General features: G+C 36.0%; 1 protein-coding gene across 2 annotated transcripts in view; it reads right to left on the bottom strand.

Moving 5' to 3' along the window:
* SLC5A8 (solute carrier family 5 member 8) overlaps positions 1-25,743 on the bottom strand; it is a 71,392-nt gene that overhangs the window by 40,225 nt on the left and 5,424 nt on the right. For both annotated transcript variants that reach the window (XM_061204692.1, XM_061204693.1), the window contains exons 2-9: positions 23,855-23,920; positions 21,785-21,836; positions 13,578-13,645; positions 12,447-12,601; positions 9,679-9,819; positions 6,591-6,720; positions 2,556-2,644; positions 1,973-2,085 (exon numbers count right to left, since the gene is read on the bottom strand). In XM_061204692.1, coding sequence (XP_061060675.1) covers positions 1,973-2,085; positions 2,556-2,644; positions 6,591-6,720; positions 9,679-9,819; positions 12,447-12,601; positions 13,578-13,645; positions 21,785-21,836; positions 23,855-23,920 — 814 coding nt within the window. The remainder of the gene's footprint in view (positions 1-1,972; positions 2,086-2,555; positions 2,645-6,590; positions 6,721-9,678; positions 9,820-12,446; positions 12,602-13,577; positions 13,646-21,784; positions 21,837-23,854; positions 23,921-25,743) is intronic.

The raw sequence follows: 25,743 nt of genomic DNA, 5'->3' as shown, positions 1-25,743 counted from the left end.
GTTAAACTAGCAAAGAAAGGCAGTTTCAAGACAAGTATTATATTCCCCCTTCTACCAAACTATTTTCCTGAAACTTTATACAAATTCTCAAGCCACCATCAGTGGTCAGCTTACGGGATTTTTTTTCTCTTTTGGCTTTCAGTATTTTCCAGATTTTCTCCAAGTATACATTTTGCTTTTAAAGTTACTATAGGAAAATGTTTTTTTTTTTATTAAACCCACCCCCATTCTTATTTTTAAAGACTTCCATTCAGCAAAAATCACCTGAAATCTGTTAATATAATTTCCCACATATAAACTTCAAAATACAAAAAATAAAATGAATGAGAAATGTGTTCATCAAAAAATTAGTGCATTCCTTATGTTATTTCTGTCTTACTTAACACAAGCACTCACACCTTTGTTAAGCGTAGTAAGTAAATAATCTTATTGCACCTGAATGGAAAAACTTACATTAATTTTTTCAAAGTGCTTTTGTCGCAATGATTTTTCATGCCTCCAAACTCTATTATAAACAGTATTTCCAACATATTTAGCTAAATTCTTCTCTATTTGGCAGCTCATGAATGGTCACCATTGTGGTTTTTTGTACTCAGAGTTATCGGAAACATTCAAGTCATTTGCAGTGTTCTTCTCTATGATGTTCTTACTGTATATACCTCAAGATAATGACTATATACAACCTTTCAAAATGAATGAAAGCCTCATCTACACTAGCGGAGTTGATTTGTTATTAATCATCATCAACATCATTCCTGAGTACCAGTTAGTGGCTCTTGTTTTACATGGATTATCTCTAAACCTCATAGTACCTGCAAAGTGAATATTTTTTGTTCTCATTTTCCATATAAAGAAACAGAGGCTCAGAAGGGTTTGCTCAAGGCTAACAGCTAGTTAACTGGTGAAACAAGACTGAGTCTGTCTAGCTTCAAAAGCTTCTATTCGTTCTACTAAACCACACAGCTTCAACAATCCCATAATGAACCCATCTAAATACCCTTTAGGAAACATTGTATCATTCTGAAATCATGCTGCAGGATTAAAATCAGGTACATAATAAAATGATGCAATGTTAGTTAAATTTAGGGGACACTGAAGAATATAAATTAAGTACTTATTCCAGGCTACAGTCATGGGAATTATATATAGAACTATGGTTTAAAACAGAATATTATTTACTATGTCTCTGACAGTCTATTAGTGCTATTGAGGTTAAAGATTCTTTTTAAAAAAATAAGTTTGTTAGTCATTCATCCCAAAACATGTATACTCAAGATTTGAAAATGAAGAAGGAAGTACACTAGCCAGATTTTTTTGAGTCAGCTATTACAGTTGGGACATCTGGGAACTGAGGTTAAAGACCTTTCCATTCAATATGATATTTAACCCCTAATAAGGTCCTATAATCTATGAATTTAAGCATTCATATTGAATGAAGGAGTTGAGCATACCTTGGACAATTTTATTGATTATCTTCTGGACAGTCTACATGTGCAGAGAGAACAGACAATCAAGACCAGTAAAAAATCATAATGCTCTGTTCCTTTATCTTCAATCCATACACACAGACTATATTTTAAACTGGCAGTGCCCTCTTAGGTAATACAGAAAAAGCATGGCTCTTGGTTCGAAACTAAGAATATTTCTTAAAACTGTGGTCTAAGTTTTAGATGGTAAAGGGTTAAATTTTTAACTATGGCTAAGAATTTTAACATAGATTTGGGATAGGAAGAAGGCAGGAAAGAAGGCTAGCCAAATAGCACCCCTGGCAATTGTTTTTTGTGGTGGCCTGACAATTGTTTGAAGTATGTCTCAAATCTTGATTGCAAATATGGCCATGACTGCATTAAGTCACATGCATGTGAGTGTATATACACTCACACTCACTCTATATTTTCCATGGAAAAGAATTTCTGGTATTTCTAAAAATCATCTCCCAGAGCTAAAATGGAATTGTGAAACAAAAACTTACTCATTCCTTGGGAAATCCAAAAAAGAGACCTTTCTGAGAGAGATGGGAAGCGAGGTTTGACTAGGTCTTCCACAGTTACTGCTGCTAAGGCATTAATACTGGAGGACACTGTGCTGTAAGGGAAAATCACAATTTTGATTAATAATGTTTAAACTTTAATAATACTTTAACAAGGTAAAAGAAAAGGGAAAACATACTGTCACTTCTGAAATATAACCAGATTTCTACTACATTATTTAAAAAAAATTTTTTTTATTGAAGTATAGTTGATTTAGGCCCGAGTGCCTAGAGCCCATGCTCCGCAACGGGAGAAGCCACCACAATGAGAAGCCCGGGCACCGCAACGAAGACCCAACGCAGCCAAAAATTAATTAATTAATTAAAAAAACAAAAGAGACTGATGACAATATCCAGCCCCTAGAGAGAAGAGTTGGACCAACAGAGAGAAGACATGGAGTACATTACCTATATGGGGGCCATTTGTGCTCATGTCCAGAATTCAGCTTTATCCCCCCCAAATATCCAATAACAAAAGAAAGATCCCAAAAGGGAAATCTTATATTATTAGAGTCATAATTCATACCTTAATGTTCCACTGTAAGCACAGGCCACAAAAAGTCCAGGAAGTCCCGGATAATCTTGCAGAATGTCCAGTACCAAATAAGGCATGAGCTGAAAAATACCAAAATTTACTCTTGAGTACTCTTTGCTATGAAATGAAATTAACTAACACCTCATTTATCTTGTGTTCTTCAAGAACTGAAGGAAGCTATTCCACATAACTGAAATGTCCAAATATATAAAATTAAACTCTTTACCTGCTAACACTTAAAGAAAAGAATAGCACAGTAGTTAATGGTACAGGCTCTGGGTTCAGACAGATGTGGCTTTTGTTATTTAATTTCTCTGAGCCTCAGTTTCCCCATCTGTAAAATAGGAATAATAATCCTAACCTCATAGAGTTGCTATAAAAGTTAAATTAGATAATCTGTGTAAGTTCTTAGTATAGTACACAGAATAGGCTCAGTAATAGGTAGCTGTTCTCATTCTTTGGAATAATAAATCAATTTAAAGGAAATATTTTACATACCTCTGCACTTAAGTAAGAAGAATTCACTTACTTTAACTTTACTTGATGACTCAAGATTATATTTGTGAACTTCAATCACTGTTCAGGATTAAAAATGTAATTATAGTTGCATATACAGTTGACCCTTGAACAACAAGTTTGAACTGTGTGGGTCCACTTAAATGTTGATTTTTTTCAATAAATACAGAAAAATGTACGTGTAGAACATCGTATGCATGATTTGTATTACATAGTATGTATGCAAGGATAGCCTACCCTTACATAGGCATGAGGTGAGTGACATTTAATATAAAAATAATGTGTTAGGTTTTTTTTTTACTGTTTTATAACTTTGCTTTCAAAGAATTATATTTATATAATTATATTTATATAATTATATTTATATAATTATATTTATATAATTATATTTATATAATTATATTATACTACACAGTATGCCTCTCTCATAACTGGAGAAACTGTGCATCAACCGATGATCACGGGTGATTTTTTTTTTTAAAAAAACAATCTTTCCAATGCTGTATTATCAATATGACTGTAATACTGTATGCCATCCAAACTTTATAATGATTCATTTATTACCATATACGCGAGGCTACCACAAAGCAATCGTATCGATTACACTAGGCTATAATAAAGCAATCGTATTGCTGCTTCTTTATCAATGCATGACTTGTTATACCTGTAAATGAATATGAATTTCTTTTGCACATTATCTTTCATTTTTGACATGCTGTGTTAGTAATAAGTATAACATCTGCAGTGTTTTGTATCACATAAGACAACATTGATGTAGGTACTGACAGACGATTCATCTTGTAAACAGACAAGGTAAACTTATGGTATCAATCAGTACAGTACTGTAAACGTATCTTCTTGTCTTCATAATTTTCTTAATAACACTTCCTTTTCTCTGGCTTGCTTTATTGTAAGAATACAGTATATAATCCCTATAACATACAAAATACATGTTAATCAACTGTTTATGTTATCGGTAAGGCTTCTGGTCAACAGTAGGCTATTAGTTAAGTTTCAGGGGAGTCAAAAATTATACGTAGGTTTCTGTTGTGCAGACGGTCGCTACCCCTAACCCCCATGTTTTTCAAGGGTCAACTGTTGTATGAGACATAGTGATGAGTGGAGAGTAACCTCACAAAATTCCTCAACTTGCTTCTTTAAAAAAAAAACAAAACTCCTAATACTTTTTGATAAGTTACCTTTTAAAAAATAAATATTAAATAAGGATGGGAAGGTGTACGCCTTCAGCATTGTGTTATGTGGCAGTCTTTCGGCAAAACTGGTTTTTCAATCAAAAGAGTCCTAAGAGGATAATTTTCTAGAAAAATGCCCTCTCATTTCATTGAAACATCATTGATTCCTTCTCCCAATAGTACACAGTGGATGCTATGCCCATTCTCATCAGCCTCTTTGATCTCATTTAACAACTAAAGCTTATTAATTCTTTGTTCTCAGAAAAAGAGAATAACACTTCTCTCTATATGAGTTCAACACCCATTTTCCCAAGACATCTTACAAGTTTAATTTCAAGAAGTATTCTATACATAAGCCAAAGTTAAGTTTCCATCGTTAGTATTAAATCGAGATCTAAAATCCTCTACCCTATCGTCAACTTTCTCAAAAATCTTCGGCCTTATATTTTAGATTCTGAATGACCCCTCAGGTATAGGTAGAATCCACCAGGTAAGATTGATAGAAAAATAGTAAAACTATAACTAGGCACTAATCTGGCTTCCTCAGGGTGAGCTACAGCAGAGTGCAGCAGAAACATATCTTTGCTCTCTTGGGTTAAGCTTTTGACCTGATTTTCTACTGACTGCCTTATTTCCATTGTAACCCCAGGAAAATGTCAATTGACATTTTCACATGTCAACACACTAGTGGAATCATTCAGAGAAAATCTCAACACACTAGTGGTTAATAATCAACACACTAGTGGAATCATTCAGAGAAAATATCTTTCTTTTTCAAAAATTTATCACATGCTCTCTAAATGATAAATGCATGCATGCAAGATACCCCCTGTGTACAATCTATGACAAGTGGTCTCAAGGTTAGGAAGTTCTAGGTTTAAAAAATTTTTTTTGTTGTTTTTTGGGGTTTTTTGGATTTTTTGGCCCAGGGTAAGGGGAAGGTATATTAGAAAAAAAATTTAGTCCCTATGGTCTTCACAGACAATAACGATTGACAAAAATCACAAAATATTCTTGACTAGAGAAAATATAATGGAATAGTGCCTCCATCTTCAGAGTAAATACGATTCTTGGATTCTCTGAACAAATAGAAAGATCCGTTTATCAACAGGAGGGCAAAGATTAAGATAGGGTTGAGATACACAGATCAAGGATGCTCTCATTTCCTAACCCCACAAAGTTGTATTTTTCTGGGAGTATGTTATGCATTTACACCAACATAAAGTTCAACCTGTCATCATTCTAATAAGTCCCCTGGGCACTTGATTTACAATCGACTCTGGCAGTCCTGGGTTTGGATTCTAGCTACACTTTCTGAAAGATGGTCTATGGCATAGAGGTTCAAAGTTAGGACACTGGTGGCAGCCTGCCTGGGTTTGAATCCTGGCTCCAGGTTTACAAGCTGGTTATTTAAGTTCTCTGTGCCTCAGTTTCCTTATTTTTGAAAGGGAGATCATCACGGCACTGTTTCTGTGAGGATTAAAAGTTAAAATTTATATAAAGCATTTATAATCGTGCCTGGCCCATGGTATTTGATGAGTGCTTGCAGCTATTCTTATTCATCAACTATGTGACCTTGGGCAAATTATATAACCGCTCTGAGATTCATTTCCTTGTCTAAAAAATTAGAATTATAGGGTTGTGAGAATTGAAAGAAATAAAGCGTGCAAAGCTCTTGGCACAGAACCTCGTCACATAGCTGGTGCTCAATAAATGTTCACTTTTAGATCCATTTCCCTATCATTTAAAAACTGGAAGGTGGGACTTTCCTGGTGGTCCAGTGGTTAAGACTCCGCGGTCCCAATGCAGGGGGCCCTGGTTTGATCCCTGATCAGGGAACTGGATCCCGCATGCTGCAACTAAAAAAGATCCCGCACGCAGCAACAAAGATCCCATGTGCCGCAACTAAAACCTGGCGCAGCCAAATAAATTAAAAAAAAAAAAAACAACTGGAAGGTAAACTGCTCATCAATGAACAATCTAACACCCACAAAATGTTCTACGGTACCACAGTTTGTATATAGTTTTGGGCTTTTTTAAAACTGTGTTTATATTTCTGCTCCCAGCCTTGAGCTATTTCTATTTAACACCGACATTGAAACTTTGCCAGGTATTTCAATATTTTTATTGGATGTAGCATTCTTCATTTTTGCTATAGCTGCTAAAATAAATTTTTTCCAAATGCTTTATAGAAACTAAAGATGATTATATTGTGCCTATTTGCTCTTACTTTACAAGAACATGAACACTCTTTCCTCCCAGCTAATAAGCTTTCTGAATGTCATTCTTGCATGTGTAAAAAGACATGGTACTGGACCTGGTCTGGTGCAGACACTTTCTTGGCTGTCCAAGGATCACAGTCATGGTATCTGGAATACAGGGTGAGCCCACATAGCACCGTGCAGGCCAGGATCAACCAGAGTGCCACAAGATTGATGTAGAGAGACCTGAAGAAGTGAAAACAAACCAGCAAATGACAATTTTAATTTCCATCTCGAAGATGAGGAAAATTGTTACATAAATAGAAGAGACTTTCATGATTATATTCAATAGATGTGCATTCTCTTTTGGTTCTCGAAAATGCTACGGGTTTTATTCTGGCCTAACCTTCTGTTTATGATGTCAATCAACACTGTATTTGGAAATACTTGGAATAGATGGGATTTTGCCATTGAATGAATGTATCCTCCTGGTCAGAGTTCCATGGGCATTATTAGCTTTATAATCGCGTCTAGTTAAGTCCTTCAGGACATCTTGTCACGAAATAGAGATTTTAATAGTCAACAGGGCAGTGACTATTACTCATTTTACCTTTAAAAGTGATGCAATTATAAACTGCTAAACACTGTTAGCCTTTACATAGCAACTCGTCAAGCTTGTTTAAATGTGGTTTGCTATGCCATCCATTAAATAGGAAAGGCAAACCTGTATTCCTTGGACAGGTATCTTCCAAAACAATGTTCAGCATTTTAATAAATGATGTGTGCTCCAGTAGAGTGTAAAGGTTTACATAATAGCACTGGAGTCAGTCCTGAGCATAAATCTTAGCTCTCCCTACCATATGTGACCTTGGGCAAGTAATCTAACTTCTCTGATCCTCAGTTTCTTCATTTACAGCTAGAAATAACAATGCCTACCTCACCGAGTGATAATGTGAAACTAAATAAAATAGTATATATCATATAGTACAATGGCATGTAATAAACACTTGTTAAATGGTAGTTATTGATATTATTAGTGTTAATATCATTGAATGCTATGTCTTAATAATCAGTTGATAGTAAATATTTCTCCCACTAGGTGGCTACATTTTCCCCCCAGGGGTGCTGTAGTGGACACTGATAAGCTGCCCTAGGCTGAAGAGAGGTCTCCCCACACCCACCAACCCATACCTCCTTCCCCAGAGAAGCCTGCATAAAATGACAACTGGATTCAGAGGTTTAAAGGCTAAGTCCCCTCAGGCCAACTTGGGACAGTCTGAAGGGTCATCCCAGCTCTAGGGCTCCCCTTGAGGCCTCTGTTGAGACTGCATTACAGTCCAACTTCTCCCTCTGGCCAATCCTTCTTCCTCCCCCTCCTTCTCTGTTCCAGTGGTGATGCCCTAGTAGACTCTGGCATGCTAACCTCCATCTCACAGTCTGCTTCTGGGAGAAGCTACCTTGCAGCAGGTCCCACAACAGATTGCTAGCCTTTTTCCTTGACTGACTACATTCATCGCATGTTTTGTTATTGTCTAAAAGTACTGTAACTATATCTCATCTCCAAATCATCAGAAAATATACCCAGACACTTTCTCAGTCACCACACCTCACTTATATATGAGTTAACACTTTATTATATTGTTTTATTTTACTTTAATGTCATTCATGTAGATCTGATATTGTACCCAGTCAATCAATGTCAGTAGGTCTTGACTTTTTTGGCTGGGACTCATTCTTCCCATGGAGCCAATGTTAAAAAGTGGGAGAAAATGGTCCCCCTGAGCTCTTGTTAAAGAGACACATTGGACTATTCTGAAGGAAATTGTTTCTTACTAAGAAAGCTCTAATGCTGTTCTTTCAGTTATAAAATTGGCTTTTTGAGTTCCATGTTCTCAAAGAAACGTGTTCCCAAAGAAGAGCATGTGCACAATTCCTTTGGGAGATGCATCAGTGCTAATGTAGATGGATTAATGGATATATAAATTATATTCCTTTAAAGTGTCTTAAAGTAGCAGAACTCCTAAGCTCACTTTTGGGGGATTCCATATCCAGTTATTATACTCATATTCATACAGATTTTTCATTGTGGAATTTACCAAAGACAGATAATGTCTAAACCAATTCACTCTCATATATTGACATGTGACCTCATATATTTCTCACATTCCCCTTTGAACAGCAACAGAACTGCCACTCCTCCTACTCCAACCACCTTGTTACTCTTAATCAATCTACTTAGAGTTTTATAGCACCTAAATGCATAGCCTGATTTATCAGCACGAAGAGCACTAGTCACCAAGCTTATCTGAGGCCTCCTGACAAAGAACCAGCCACTGTTCATACTCTTCGCTGAAGCCAAGATGGGCTGGAGAGTCCCCTGACCATGCTGTCCTTCCCACCTCTGAGCTTTGCCCAAATCACTCTGCCTACTCAGAATGCTCTCCCATACTTCTTCACCTGCCCACATATGGTCATTCTTCAGGACCTGCCTGCTTGACAGGAATCTCTCACTTATCCCCTGCCTTCACATCCCATGATTTGAGGTGGAAAAAGGAATTCACACTTACTGGATCCCTACCACATGCGTGCCAAACACAGTATTTTATAATACCTCCACGAGATGTGTGATATCTTATGCTCATTTTACAAGTTTAGAAACTGAAGCTCGGAGAGTCTAAGTAACTCATGCCAAATCACTCAAGTAGCAAGTATTAGAACAAGGTTATAAACCCACGACTGTGTCTGAAAGTAAAATGCACCAGCACATCTGGCAATATAATGCTCTAGAACATTTCCTCTATATTGTTATACTGTTTCACAGAACTGTTATACCTCTAGTGTTAGTTTACTTTTCACATACTTGCATATATTTTCCTAATTTGATGCTAAGTTCCTTCATGACAAGAGCCATATATTTATCATTTTTTATTCTCTACAGTTCCTCATACAAACAGATGCACAATAAATGCCTATTTATTTGATAAGATTTGTTTTACTTAATAATTGATATAAATATTTTTAAATATCTGATTTAAAACATATGATGCCACTTTGTTCTATGTGATCCTTTTGTAGTATATCATTTATCTCTTAGAACTTCATGACACAAAAGACTTAAAACTTGAGCAGAGCTTGACTTTTGAAAGAGTTTCCATAAAGACAACTGATGGTTATTGATGATTCATATACCGTAGTTTGTCTTACATTTTTGCCTGGAATCTGCTTTTACAGGAAATATATCTCTGTACTTGGGACTGGTTGACTCCATAGATGCTGGTCCATGTGAAGGTCCCTCCTATAACAATCGTCCAGAATGTGTGTCTTTGCAAAGGGTTAGGATTAAAACTAAATGAAAACAAACAGAAAACAAATTTGAAGTCTCAGCCAAACACTACAGAAATCTTCCTAGAGTAATTGTGGAAGCAAGCAATGTATACCTACATAAATATAAATAAATATTTATAAATATAAATACATACATAAATATGTACCGATTAAGTAATATAAAAGGTAGAAATATTCTTAAGTTCAATGAAATAAAAATTGATACTTTCAGAGATTTGGAAATTCTGGATGGGACTGGGGGAAAAAAATGAATGTTCCAATCATTCTGAGCATTTATAGAAATTGTTCTCCCATGGCCATAGGAAATTATTTAAACAAGTCTGCCATGCTGCAATCAGAGAGGAGCATGAAGCTGAAAAAAGAGAGAGAGAGATTCCTAGGTACACTGCAGCAATAGAAATGGTACTGAAATGAACACAATATTGACAAATTTTGTGTGTGTAATTCCTCTCCTAGCACATGTATAGTCATAGTTCTACTTTATATTCAAGCTTAAGAATTCAATTAATGCAGTTTAATGGTTTTCATGTCATTATAATCTGTTCTTAAAATGCTGTGTGCACAAACTAAGTACTCATAGTTCAAAGTCATTATGACATTTACAAAACATTGCTACAAAGAAAGCTCAACTTCCACATTCGATACATCGTTTAATCCTTCTTAACGTATCACCTTGGAAAGAATGAGTCTGTTCATCTCTCATACACAATATAAGCTTGAAAATTTTCTGCAGAATTAGTTTCAATGGAAACTTTCTGAAAATTATGAAATTCTGCAATTCCACTTCAAAGCTTATATTTGAGATCAGTTGAGTAAAGTGCTACATTTTTATGCATTTTCCAGCATTCTTATGGAAAGATAAGAGCCTCTATTCCATTCTCTAACACTTAATATCAAAGTCTGAGTTTTAAGGGTGTTGGCCCTTTCTCCCATAGAGAAAGCAGTTACTATACTAGCTAATAACAGTCAAGAACCAAAGGGTTCAGCGAGTTACTTGAAGGAAGTAAGACAAGATTTAAAACATCCAATTCAGTGGTTTTGGCAATACAGAATACATGTCAACTATAGACCATACAGAAAATACCAACACAAAATCCTTCCCTTCATTTACCTCAACAAGAGCAGATCTATTGCCCACCATATTCTCAAAACATATTTGAAAAACAAGGGATATACAATAAGGCTTTTCATTATTCCTTAATTGTTGGCAACCTTGTAATGGTCATAAAAATGTCTAATCTTTTACTTTTTAGAATCTCTTACTGATGTGTAAGTTATCGTTTCAATGCAGCAATGTATGTACTCTTTGTATAAAGTGACAGTTATTTTACAGAAAAATGATTGACTCCACACCCTTTCCCCTCAACCTAGCTGACTAGGAAGAGATTTGGGAGTAATCCAAGTCTCCCAAGTGGCCACTGGTTGTTTCTGCCTCTTGGTATCCACTCCCCCTTCTTCTGGTAACAGCAACCTAGGTTTGCCTTGGGGAAACTATACCATTTCTCCATTAAATAGTCTAAATGGTGGTCAATCAAAATGTTCTGCTCTGCACTAGCTACAGGATGGAATCATGCCCACGCTAGGCCAACTGGGGGCTCTCTTCCTTGGAATCTGAATCTTGCGGTAAAAGAAAAAAAAACTATTGAGAACAGCTGAAGTTGATTCACTGTAATTCATTCTTGCAAATTAACACATTGACCCTGTTCAATTTCTGACGTTCTTCTCATACATTAGCACCTATTTTCAGAAAACTGGAAGAGAGCCACCAAGTGCAAAATGATTTTCTTTCCTTTTGCCAATGATTTCTGCTTGCTTATCTCAGAACAGGGCTGCTGAAAGAGAAAATAAGTTGGTCTATGTCAAAATGAGCCCCCCCGCACGTTGAATGTGATGTACAAGGAAGACACTATTGATCCCAAAGAGAAGGTGTTTCAAATATTTTTTTAAATTGTGTGATATATTTGTGATGAAATATCTAGTTTCTCCATTAGCCTTCTTTAAGAAAACTAAATAGTTGTTGAAGACGTTATATCTTATGCTATACTGAGACCTGCGGCATCAGCTGTAACTTTTCTAGTCAATTTTCAAGAAATAATATTTAATATTATATAATGTACATTATTTAACATTTATACACATATAATACACACATATATATGTAGCATAATAATAATATACTATACATTATCAGGGTAATATTAAAAGAGAAATTCTCTAGGCTGCTTGAAACAAAGAACTGTCAAAATGGAATCACTGTCTTTTAGTGTTTTTTTCTTAAGAGGTTTCCTTTTCTTCTCTCTCTAGTATATCTTCCCTTATTTCCCTACCCACACCTTTCAACCTATTCCAGACTTTAATATCTGGAAGAAAATACTCTTTTGCTATCAATCCCTTCTCAGGAGGAAGCACCATCCTCAGCTCCATGTAGCTAACTACCAACTGACTAACCCCTTAAAGACCTGGTGGAAACTCCTTACGCATTAACTTCCCAGCTTCAAATTTTTGTACCACACCCTTAATGGTTGGTTTGTTTTCTAATGTAAACTTACTATTTCAGCCAAGAGATTTTTTTAACAGAAAAAAACCAAAGGAATGTTCTATTAACCAAGAAGTAAATAGCAACTTACTTCCAGAAGTTTAATCTTCCTCCATTATAGGCATCATTTAGAATAGTGCTGATTCCACCTTGAATCAATGAACCCTGTATAATCACAGATGCAAATCCAGCCACCATGATCCCAACTTGAAAAACATCCGTCCAGATAACCGCTTTAAGACCACCCTTTGAGGGGAAAGTGCATTAGGATTAATGCTTCTACCAGATATTATTAAGCATCTACATGCTTATACACCATGCTGGACAAAGATAACGAAAACATGGATCTTGGCCAAGAAGTGCACCCAAGGGAGATAGTCAGGAAGGTAATACTTAGACCAAACTTTCAAATATAAGCAGAGTCCAAGATGTAAGGTCCTCCCAATAGAGAAAATAGCATGGGCAAAAGCTTAGAGAGGTTAAAATATGTGGCATGTTGAGGGCAGCCAGATATATATTTTGGAGTGCCGTGGAGTGGTGTGGGAATATTGTTGGGAAAAAAATTCATAGTCAAATTGCAAATGGCAATATCATAGATTTTATCCTATAGGCAGGGCTGAAATTCAACCAGTATGCACAAAGAAGGACATACCAGTTGTTGAAAAAACTAAAATTGTTTTGTACTAGCCACCGCCACAAACTTCCCAAGTGTCCCCCTCCAGTCCCTGAACCAGCCCCTCCTTGAGGACCTTGTCTTCCAAAACACTGAGCAACTAAAGGATTAAGACCTAGAATATCAGGGGTTGCATAAGACTTGCACCACTGCTAAGGATCAGCATCCCTGATAATATCAGTGCCCATGCCATACTGGTTCTTACGTATTTTGACTGTTGCTCCTGCCTAAAGGCAATGGGAAGTTATCTCAGGTTTCTAAGCTGAGGAATATTATGAGCACAGCTATAGTAACACAGCAACAGTGAGAGTGAATTAGGAGACAAGGTTGGGGACCACGGCATGGTTCAAATGAAAGAAAAAAATATCAGTTATGATCAATGTCCTACAAAGGATCAAATTTTACCCTGGACTGAATATTCCTTACAAAAAATGTTATACTGTGGGAGGCAGGTATGAAGAACCCAGATGGCAGCATGCAATGATTGAAATTTTCAATTTTGCAAAGCAAGTGTGTAGAGTGAAAGGAGAAATAATGTTCTTGACATACCATGGTGCAGTAGAATGTGCAGACCACACCAGTAGCCACTACAGCACCCCAAAGATCGAATCCTGTGACTGTAGAAGAAAAGAAAATGCACGTGTAACTATGAAACATATATAAGCACTTCTCAAAAAATCATCAGGGGGAAGCTATACCATTTATTGGGCACCTACCTCTACACCCACTTGCCATAAACTAGGTCCAAATATCAAAAAATGTACCAAAACAAATGGAGTTTAAAACTTTATTTGATGAGTTAAATAGACCTGGCTTCTACCCTCAGGCACCATACAGTATCCAACATTGGCTAAATCAAATACATGAAAAAGCATTTATATTGTAATTAAGCTAAGACACCGCTTGATATTGGGAGGTAGTTACCCAGACTGAATGGGGTCATAGGATACTTGTTGTCATGGTTCAAATAAACACATTATCCTACCAGTCCATGAAAGGCAAGTTGTGCGTGTTAAAATGGGGCCAAGATAGAGAAAAGTCTATATAATTTGTTACCATTTATTTAAGAAGTAAAGGGGCATATTACATTTTTTTAATGAAAGGATAACAACTCTATGCCCACAGATTTGAAAATCCAGATGAAATGACCCAATATCTTGAAAGACACAATTTGCCAAAACTCACACAGGAAAAAAAGAGATGATCTGAATAGACCTATATTTACTTTAAAAATTGAATCAATAATTAATAACCTTCCAAAACAGAAAGCCCCAGGCCCAGAGGGTGATGAATTCTACTGAATATTTAAGGATGGAATCATACCAATCTTTTTCAGAGGATAGAAGCAGAGGGAATACTTTATAACTCATTCTATGAGGCCAGCAACACCCTAATACTAACCAGACAAAGACATTACAAGAAAAGAAAACTACAGACCAATATCTCTCATGAATGTAGATGCAAGAATCCTCAACAAAATATTAGCAAATCAAATTTTAAGAGCATAAAAAGAATTAAACACCATATGCAAGGCTGACTCAACATTTGAAAATCAATTAATGGAATCCACCACATCAACAGACTAAAGAAGAAAAACCGTATTATCAAATTAATAGATGCAGAAAAAGCATTTGACAAAATCCAACATGCATTCATGATAAAATCTCTCAATAAACTAGAAATAGAGGGGAACATTCTCAATCTGATAAAGATTATCTACAAAAAACTTACAGCTGACATTATACTTAATGGTGAGCCACTCAAAGATTTCCCACTAAGATCAGGTACAAAGGAAGGAAGGAAGACATAAAACTCTCTTTGTTCACAAATGACATGATCATCTTTGTAGAAAATCTGAAATAATTGGCAAAAAATCTCCCAGGTCTAATAAATGATTATAGTAAGTTTGCAGGATACAGGTTAATAAACAAAAGTCAATCACCTTCCTATATACCAACAAAAAACAGGTGGAATTTGAAATTTAAAGCACATTTCCATTTACATTAGTACCCCCCAAAATGAAATACTTAGCTATAAATCTAACAAAATATAATATATACAAGATGTATATGAGGAAAACTACAAAACTCTGATGAATGAAATGAAAGAACTGAATAAGTGGAGAGATATTCCATGCTTATGAATAGGACAACTCAATACTGTCAAGATGTCAGTTCTTCCCAATTTAATCTACAGATTCAGTGCAATCCCAATGGAAATCCCAGAAAGCTATTTTGTGGATAATGACAAACTGTGGAGAATTGAAAAACTGATTCTAAAGTTTATATGGAGAGGCAAAAGACTCTGAATCGCCAACACAATATTGAAGGAGAAGAACAAAGCTGGAGAACTGACTGTACCTGACTTCAAGACTTAATATGAGGACTTCCCTGGTGGTGTAGTGGTTAAGAATCCGCCTGCCAATGCAGGGGACACAGGTTCAATCCCTGGTCCGGGAAGAGCCCACATGCTGCAGAGCAACTAAGCCCATGTGCCACAACTACTGAGCCTGTGCTCTAGAGCCCGCGAGCCACAACTACTGAAGCCCGTGCACCTAGAGCCCGTGCTCCACAACAAGAGAAGCCACCACAATGAGAAGCCCGTGCACCGCAATGAAGAATAGCCCCTGCTCACTGCAACCAGAGAAAGCCCGCACGCAGCAACGAAGACCCAATGCATCCAAAAATAAAAAAATAAAAATAAAAAGTAGAAAAGACTTAATATGAAACTAGAATAATCAAGAGAGTGTGATATTGGTGAAAGAATAGACAAATAGATCAATGAAAAAGAACAGAGAGCCCAGAAATAGACCCCTGTAATTAAAGTCAACTGATCTTTGGCCAAAGAGTAAAGTCAATTCAATGGGGCAAAGATAGTTTCTTCAACAAACGGTGCTGGAACAACAGGACATCCACATGCAAAAAAAATGAATCTAGACACAGACCTTACACCCTTCACCAAAATTAAATCAAGATGGCTCATAGACCTATATATGATGTTGCTTTTTTAGATACAACATCAAAGACACAATCTATGAAAGAAATAATTGGTAAGCTGGATTTCATTAAAATTAAAGAACATATGCTCTGTGAAAGATAATATCAGATGAATTAGAAGATAAGCCACAGACTGAAAGAAAATTTTGCAAAAGACACATCTGATAAAGGACTGTTCTCCAAATTATATTAAAACTCAACAGTAAAAAAAAAAGCCTGATTTTAAAATGTACCAAAGACCTTAATAGACACCTCACAGAAGAAGATATATACATGGCAAATAAGCATATGAAAAGATGCTCCACATCATATGTCATCAGGGAAATGCAAATGAAAACAAGAAACTTATTAGAATGGCCAAAATCTGGAACACTGACAACATCACATACTGGCAAGGATGTGGAGCAACATAACTCCTTCATACATTGCTGATAAGAATGCAAAATGGGGGCTTCCCTGGTGGCGCAGCGGTTGAGAATCCGCCTGCCAATGCAGGGGACACGGGTTCAAGCCCCGGCCTGGGAAGATCCCACATGCCGCGGAGCAGCTGGGCCCGTGAGCCACAATTACTGAGCCTGCGCGTCTGGAGCCTGTGTTCCGCGACAGTGAGAGGCCCGCGCACCGCGATGAAGAGTGGCCCCCGCTTGCCACAACTAGAGAAAGCCCTCGCACAGAAACGAAGACCCAACACAGCCATAAATAAAATAAATAAATAAATAAAAATTAAAAAAAAAAAGAAGAATGCAAAATGGTAACAGCCATTTTGGAAGACAGTTTGGTGGTTTCTTACAAAACTAAACATATTCTTATCATATAATCCCACAGTTGCGCTCTTTGGTATTAACTCGAAAGAGTTGAAAACTGCATATGGAATAGTCTCTCCAAAAAGTTGAAATGAAGTCTGAGAAAGCTTCTAGATCTAGTTCACAAGAAATACAGTTCACCAAAATGACTCAACAAGAACAAGAAAATATGAATAACTCTATATTTATTAAAGAAACTGAATCCATATACCAAAACCTTTCTACGAAAACAAACAAATATCAGGCCCAGATGCCCACACTGCGAATTCTTTCAAGCATTTAAGAAAGAAATACACAGTTTTATACAAACTCTTTCAGAAAATAGAGGAGGGAACACTTCCCAAATCATATAAAGCCAGTATAATTGATACCAAAATCCTGACAAAGACATTAAAGGAAAAGTAAATTTCAGGCCAATAGTCCTCATAACCTGTAAAAATCCTTAACAAAATATTGGCAAATCAAATCCAGCAATATGTAAAAAGGTTAATACATTATGACCAAGTGAGGTTTATCCCAAGGATGAAAATTGGTTTAACATTTGAAAATCAATATAATTTTCTACATTAACAGTGCATTAAGACAAAGAAAAGAAATAAGAGGCATGCAGACAGGAAAAGAAGTAGTAAAACTGTCTCTATTCATAAACAACACGAAAATCATAAGGGATATGCCAAAAGGCTACTTGAATTAATAAATATATTTAGCAAGCTCTCAGGAAAGAAGATCAACATATAGAAGGCAATTGTATTTTTCCATACTTGCAAATGAATAATTAGAAAATGATATTATAAAACAATACCATTTGCAATAGCATAAAAAACATCAATTATCTAGAAATAAATCTAAGAAATATGTACAAGACTTCAATATCAAAAACTAAGAAACGTTACTGAGAGAAATTTTAAAAGGCCTGGGTAAACGGATAAATAGGCTATGTAATGGATTGGAAGAATATTTGCTTTTGTAAAGTGACGGGTCAAGTCTTTTGCCGACTTTTTGCTAGGTTATTTGTCTGTTTTGTATTCATTTTATTATTCTATGAGCCAGTAAACTCAACATCAACAGTCATCAGAAAAATACAAATTAAAACCACAATAAGATAATAGATCATACAACTAGAATGGCTACAATCGAAAAGACAAATACAAAATCTGGCAAGGACACAGAATAACTGCAACTCTCACACATTGTGGGGCGGGCATGCAAAATGATATAACCACTTAGAAAAGCTATTTGGCAGTTTCTCTTAAATTTTTTACATGCACCTACCCTGTGCTGGGTCAGAATAGTGTGTATTTAACTGTATATTGCTTCCAGGTATTCATCCACTAAAAATGAAAACGTGTGTCAAAAAGCAAAGCAAGACAAAACAAAACCTGTACAAGAATGCACTTAGCAGCCTTAATTCAAAATAGCCTAAAACTGGAAACAACCCAACATCCATCAACAACAGAATGGATAAACAGATTTTCGTAGATGTATATGATAAAATACTAGCAATAAAAAGGAATGAACTACTGATACATGTAGCAACATGAATGAATGCCACAAAAACATTTTGTTGAGCAAAAGAAACCAGATGCAAAAAGGCACTATATAAAATCTAAGAACAGGGAAAACTAATTTATGGTGATAAAAACTGGCTGCTTGGAATGGAAGGGGGGATTCATTAGAAAGAATCAAAAAATTTTTTCTGGGATTTGATGATAGAAATATTGTATATCTTGAGTTGGGTGGTTGTCACACAAGTACACAAAATTGTTAAAACTCATCCAACTGTGCACTTATGTTCTGGGCATTTTAATGTACATAAGCTACAATATATCTCAATAAAATATGGTTTTCGATTTTAAAAAGCAAGGAAGAAATGTAAGAGACAAATGAACTAATTACAATTACATAAAATTATCTGGATCCTGATTCTAACAAACACTGAAAAAAAAAATCAGGGAAATCTGAACACTGACCTTATATTGATGACAGTAAGGTATTAATGTTAATGTTTTAGAAATGATAAAGGTACTTGTCATTTACAGACAGTTCTGGGTGTACTCTGATGCTTTTGTAAATATGTTCCTATAAAAGGGTTTCATCTTCAGGAAATTCATGGAAAAGACTCAGACAAGTACAGGTTTCTGGTACCTGACTGTACTGCTGAACTGAATGAATAAGCATTTTCAGAACTCTAATGAAAAACTGATGAGCTCATAAAAGTGCTAACAAAAGATCAAGATGAAAAAAAAAAATTAATTACATGGGACTGAGTGAACTGATGAGGATGAGTATAATTTTTGTGACTTTCTGGTTGAATTTAAAAAAAGAAAAAATCCCACAAGGACTCAGAGGCAAAGAATATACAAATCAATTTTCACTGCAAAGTAAAGGAGCTGTTACAGTGGAGGATTACTGGACTGAATGTCAATATTATGACATAGTATGAGTGTGTTTCATGTTCGGTAATTGCAATCACTGTTGCTTTTGTTGTGGTCATCCATGTACAATGCTTGGTGTCAGTCTATTTATCTCTTGTAAAAATAAAATACAGTGTGTGTGGGAAAAATAATAATAATAATAATAATAATCCAAGGGCAAACACATTAAATATTTTCTCCCACTGGACTATCGATGGGAAAAGCCAAATTGAGAGATTGCCAAAAGAATGAAGAGTAAGAGTATTAGGAGTCACATGTAAAAGAATTATAGAATAAAAGAGCTTTTAAAAAATAAAAAAAAAATAAAAAAAAAAAGAAATGATAAAGGTACAATTGTGTTTAAAAAACACATCCTGGACTTCCCTGGTGGCACAGTGGTTAAGAATCCGCCTGCCAATGCAGGGGACACGGGTTCGAGCCCTGGTCCGGGAAGATCCCACATGATGCGGAGCAACTAAGCCCATGCGCCACAACTACTGAGCCTGCGCTCTAGAGCCTGCGAGCCACAACTACTGAGCCCGCGTGCCACAACTACTGAAGCCCACGTGCCTAGAGCCCGTGCTCCGCAACAAGAGAAGCCACCGCAGTGAGAAGCCTGCGCACCACAACGAAGAGTAGCCCCCGCTCAACACAACTAGAGAAAGCCCACGCGCAGGAACGAAGACCCAATGCAGTCAAAAATAAATAAATAAATTTATTTAAAAAAAACAAAAAACACACATCCTGGTACAAACGTCCAGTCATGGAATCCATAAGTCATGGGAATGTAATGTACAGCATGGTTAATAATACTGTATCGCATATTAAAAGTTGTTAAGAGAACAAATCTTAAAAGCTCTCATCACAAGAAAAAGAATTTTGTAACTATGTATGATGATGGATGTTAACTAGACTTACTGTGGTGATCACTGTAATATATACAAATATTGAATCATTATGGTAAACCTGAAACTAATATAATGTTATATGTTGATTATACCTCAATGAAAAGAAAAGTATGTAAAAGATATATGGAATTCAGATGAAATGATAAAGTATCTCAGATTTACAGCAAAATAATCTAGTGAGGGAAATAGGAAGTGAATTAAACCAAGAGCTGATAATTATTAGTGTAGAGTTAAGGGTCCATTAGGGTTCAATACACTATTCTATTTTAGTGTATGTTTGAAGTTTTCCGTAATTAAAAAAAAAAAAAGTTAAAAAAAATTGTATCTAGAGAATGTTAAGTTCCAATTCAGCTAAACAAGTTTCTATGGAGCATCTGTTGCACACCAAGTACCCTGTCTATGCTTGTGTCTACTCCCTTGGTACAGTAAAATACACAACTGATACTCAAATGGTCAAAATGCAGTCCTTGGATCCTAATTTACTCCTAAGGAGTGGCTCAATAAACTGATAAGAACAGAGTTCTTGAAGCATTGAAGGCAGTGCTTTCTTATCCCCAGAACTGTACTTTAAAACTCTAAAGCCAACATCTTTAGTTACACTTAAAGCCAATAGGTAACTTATGAAGTTTATAGTTCAGCTCTTTACATATGAAGTGATCCAACCATGATGTTGGTAATATCGACATGGAACATGCCTGACATTCAGAATTCAATAGCACATTATATAATGGAGTTCTTCTTTGTAACAATACTGTTGCGCTTTATTATCTATGTATTATGAAATCAAGAAATTAGAATGTGGAGTTAGCTGGGGTTTTCCATTTTCTTTTTTTTTTTTTCTTGTTTTCTTTGGGGTTATCTGTCCATTTTATATTAACTTGAGGAACTGTACTACATTCTTCCCATCACAGAGTCCACTTGTCCATTTTACAAGGAAGTTTCAGAGATAAATTCACTTCTGATTGATAAGAATTCAGAGAATGTAGAGTTCCCCTGAAGCCTTCTGAAGGTATGACTAACACACACATTTGCCACAGTAAACAATCTCAGTTTCACAGCTATTATCTGCCCAAATCTAGAGAGTATAGTAATTTGCTGATCACTACAATCATCACACATTTGTTCATAGGGATACTATAGCCATCTGTCCTTTGGTCACTAGGAGCAATCTGATATTTCAAATCACACAGATCTCTTTTTCTTGTATTTTGGACCACACTAGAAATGGGGAGAAGAAAAGTTTCTCTCCCTGCCAGATTTTACAACGGGACCGAGTCTGAGCTGAATAACACAGAAGCCTCTTGGAGATGGGCTCCAAGTTATAGCCACAAAGGGAGGAAGTGCAGTCTTTCATGATTTTGACTACAGGGGGCGTTCATTCTGAAGGGATGGAGAATGGCTGGTTGGCACATCCCAGAGAAACACCGCCCAGTGAAGTCTACAGACCTTTTGAAGCTATGATCCAGGAACCCAAAGAAGCTGCTACTGTAGACACTGAACCCACCTGGCCTGCCTCAAGCTGATACAGGTTACTGGAAGCATTCCTCCACCTCCCCATCTCCCCAAAGATAGAATAAGGTCTGTTAAAAGTGAACCCCCAAATGTGAGTGACATATTGGTAACTCTAAAACGTACCTTGATTCAAAGCCAGGGCAGGGGCATAAATAACAATTCCAGTATACAAAATCTAGGGGAAAAAAGAAAACCAAATAAATGGTATGAATTACAAAATGAAATATTGATATTTTTCTGTAAATTTAGTTATGAATTAAAACTGCAGTTTCAATATACTTAATAAAATTTGCTTGTAACTTGAAAAATGTTATTTAAGTGAAGTTGACTCTCCTTTTCCATTTGTGGTATGGTCATAGGTCACAAAAATCTTTTATGACCAATTTTGTGTAAAAATATGGACTTTTCATGTTGTGCTTAGTGCGGATAGTCACTGATACATCAAGTTTGAAATCAATTTTCCTAGATCTAGAACAATTAGAAAGAGAGAAAGAATACAAATTTAAAAGGGGATGCTTCCTCATTCATATGCTTTCAAGCTGTTGTTAATCACTGCATAATTAATTGGGAAAACAGTGAAAATTGTGGAAACTTGTTTGTAAAAGTTTGCATGACCACTAATTAAACAAAAGTGTAAATTTGCCCTAAAATTTCCTGAAAGCCAACAAAAATTCTATTCTACCTTTTTAATATTATTTATTATTTTTCATTCATACATTTAACAAATATTTATTAATCTGGGGTACAATAGTGAGTAAGATAAATATGTTCTTTTTTCTCAGAATACCATTTTCATTGCATTTGATCTTCCAAATACATAGAAGCTAATTCTATGATTACTGTATAAAACATATGAAAAAAACATGTTATATAGTAGTTGAATGATTAAATTGCATGAGTGATCTATGGAAGTAAGTCTTTCAAATAGCAGATTCTAAAGCTCCCCTCTTTTTTCAAGAATGAACTAGCTTTTCACAGTCATTATTTTGTCCAAGTTAAAGATTTGAAAATGTGACCACAGGCCACCTTCCTAACATTTGTCCCCACTTTTTCATTTCTGTTGGCACTTCTAACGATGATCCAAAGAGTGTCTGAACTCCGCTGTCGAATGCGAGCTACCAGCCTCAGCTCTGTGTCAGAATCTCTACCAGACCCCAGAGGGCTCTTTCCTTTTATACTGCAAGTGTTAAGGACAGATACAATTTAAGTTATGTAATTTACAAAGATGTAAAATGGAGTCGAGTTAAATAATTGCAAAGGCACTCTGTCCTGCTGTAGCAAATGCCTGGGTAGCTTTTGAATGGAGAAATGGAATTATAAAAACGGATGAGAATGAAAACTCCTTCCTGGACCTCCATTATCAAACTCATTCTTAAAGCACTTAGCTGCCAAGAGGAAGATAGGTCTAAATGACGTGACAATGATCGTGATAAGCCTCCAGCAGCCTGGATGAAGGGTGGGAAGCATTCTCTGTCACTGATTGCTTGGCAAATCTTTGCTTTCCATTTGTGTCAAGCAGTAAATCTATACTTGCGTATTCTTGAAGTACTGGATTGTGTACTTGGCTTTAAAAACTCCTCCAGAGCGCATGATTTTGTTGTTTTATATCAGTGAGTACATCAATTGGGTTTTACAGTTCGATTTTTAAAAGAGAGCACTGATTCATTTTTTAAAGTATGCTTTCAAACAAAGAAAATTATTTCCTAATGTCTTCCTATGTCAGTTAATTTTTCCTATTAAATTTATTGCTTAACATGTTGCAAAATACTATGAAACATACAACTTGTTTTCCCTTTATTACAATTCCTACTATCAGCTACTACAGTTCCTTCAAATATCTTTGTCATCTCAGTAATGCCCTTACTGTCACTTTGGTGGGGACAGAGGGAGGTGTGAGAGGGAAAAGCATACTTTCCTAAAGTAACATAACTGTTGCTTGATCAATATAATATTCCATGTTTACTTAAATCATTCTGTTTTCCCAGGAAGTAATGCATTTGCTGAAACACTGTTTAATGATCTTAAGGATTAATGCTGTGTAGTGACAAGTGTTTTTCCTTTTTTGTTTCCTCCTATTTTCAACATCTCTTTTTTATCTTTCATGTATTTACCAAATAAGCTTGACGCAGATGCCTTGTTTAAAAACATTGTACGTGAAAAAAAGAGAAAATAAATGAACTAAGGGCTACTTACTGTTTGAACAATGAAGAGGATTGTTCCACAGAGACGAACATATTTGTTAAATCGAAGTCCTAAATACTGTTTCCAAAAAAGGAAAAATGGTTAATATGTAAAACTTCTGGACACTTTTTAAAAACCAGCAGCTTAAGAAGTAAAGGAGTTAGAAATTTAAAGCAACTTCATAACTAATTCGTATTCTGCATTCCTATTTCACTGTTATTTTAAATTACATAGAGAAAAATTGACCCTTGTTTTAGAGTACTGTTCAATGGCTTTTAACACAGAACAGCTCCAACACCCACAGGAAACTCCGTCAAAAGTTTCTCCTTTCTTGCTCCTTTGTAGTCAAACCCTCCTCTCACCCCTAAACCTTGGCAATCACTGACCTGTTCTCCATCCCTATGAGTTTTGCCTTTTGCCGAATGTCATACCAATGGAATTATATTCTGCATTTTTAAAATGAGCAAAGTGTTGTCCTCCCCTTTCTCTTGGTATCTACCCAATACATGTCCTTTGATACACTTAGGGAATCAACCCTTTCCCACTTTAGGCAATTGTGGTGGAATTGTCAATTAAGGTGCCCAGCCTTGGCCAAAAGATAGTCACATGACCCAAGTTCAGCCAATCAGCTTCTCTTCTCAATGGGTATTTGAATCTTAGAGGCAAGATATAAAGACAGAAAATGATTGGAGCAGAAGCAGACTGATCCTGACAGGGTGGCCTGAAGAGGCTGCCCTCGCTTCTGTCCTTTTCAAAGTCTGTTTGCTCAGCTTTTCCCCCTATTCTATGAGCTACTCCCATATCCTCACAATAAAAAATTTTAACTTAAATCAGCCTAAGTAAGTTTCTGTTCAGAGCCAAGCGTGACATCTGCGATATCTTATAATATACAAGCATACCTCATTTTATTACACTTTGCTTTTTTGTTCTTCACAGGTACTGCATTTTTTACAAATTGAAGGTTTCTGGCAACCTTGCGTGAAGCAAGTCTATTGGTTCCATTTTCCCAACAGCATTTGCTCACTTCATGTTTCTGTGTCACATTTTGGTAATTCTTGCAATATTTCAAACTTTTCATTATCGTTATATTTGTTATGGTGATTTCTGATCAGTGATTTTTGATGTTACTACTGCAAAAAGATTACGACTTGCTGAAGGCTCAGATGATGGTTAGCATTTTTTAGCAATAAGGTATTTTTAAATTATGGTATGTACATTGTTTTTTAAACGTAGAGCTATTGTACACTTAATAGACTACAGCATAGTGTAAACATAACTTTTATATGCACTGGGAAAGCAAAAAATTCATGCAACTCGCTTTATTGCAATATTCACTTTATTGTGGTGGTCTGGAACTGAACCTGTAATATCTCCGAGGTATGTCAGTAGTGTGCTTATCTCCAATATTACATATCATAATGTATTACAGAGTTAGAATCCTAGGATTTTAGAGCTGGAAGGAAGCTGGGGTCCAAGACATTCTTTAACTTGAATATTATTACTACATATAGAGAGAATTCTAAGGCTGACAGTAGTCTTTTCATATAGCAGAAAAAATGAGGAAGGAAAAACTGACATCAGGTAAATATCAGAGGAAAAGACACCAGATATTTTTGCTTCATAATCACAGCTAACATTTATAGAGTATTTGCTGCATGCCCTGTCCTCCCAACAACTCCATGAGGCAGTTACTATGCATAAGTGCATGTTGGAAACCAGGACACTGGGGCACAGAGAGAATACCAAGGCTGCAACCTAATAATTGTTGGAAACACAATGCAAATCTAGGACCATTTGATGCCAAACTCTGTGCACCTAACCACTCTGTTATTCAAAATAACAAGAAAACTGCCCACGTGTCTAAGATTCATCCAGAGTGAGTGAGTGGCACTGACACATAA

The sequence above is a fragment of the Eubalaena glacialis genome, chromosome 11 (assembly GCF_028564815.1).
Source record: "Eubalaena glacialis isolate mEubGla1 chromosome 11, mEubGla1.1.hap2.+ XY, whole genome shotgun sequence".
Lineage (NCBI taxonomy): Eukaryota > Metazoa > Chordata > Mammalia > Artiodactyla > Balaenidae > Eubalaena > Eubalaena glacialis.
Note: the sequence above shows the minus strand (reverse complement) of the source record. Positions and strands in the feature narration are given on the sequence as shown.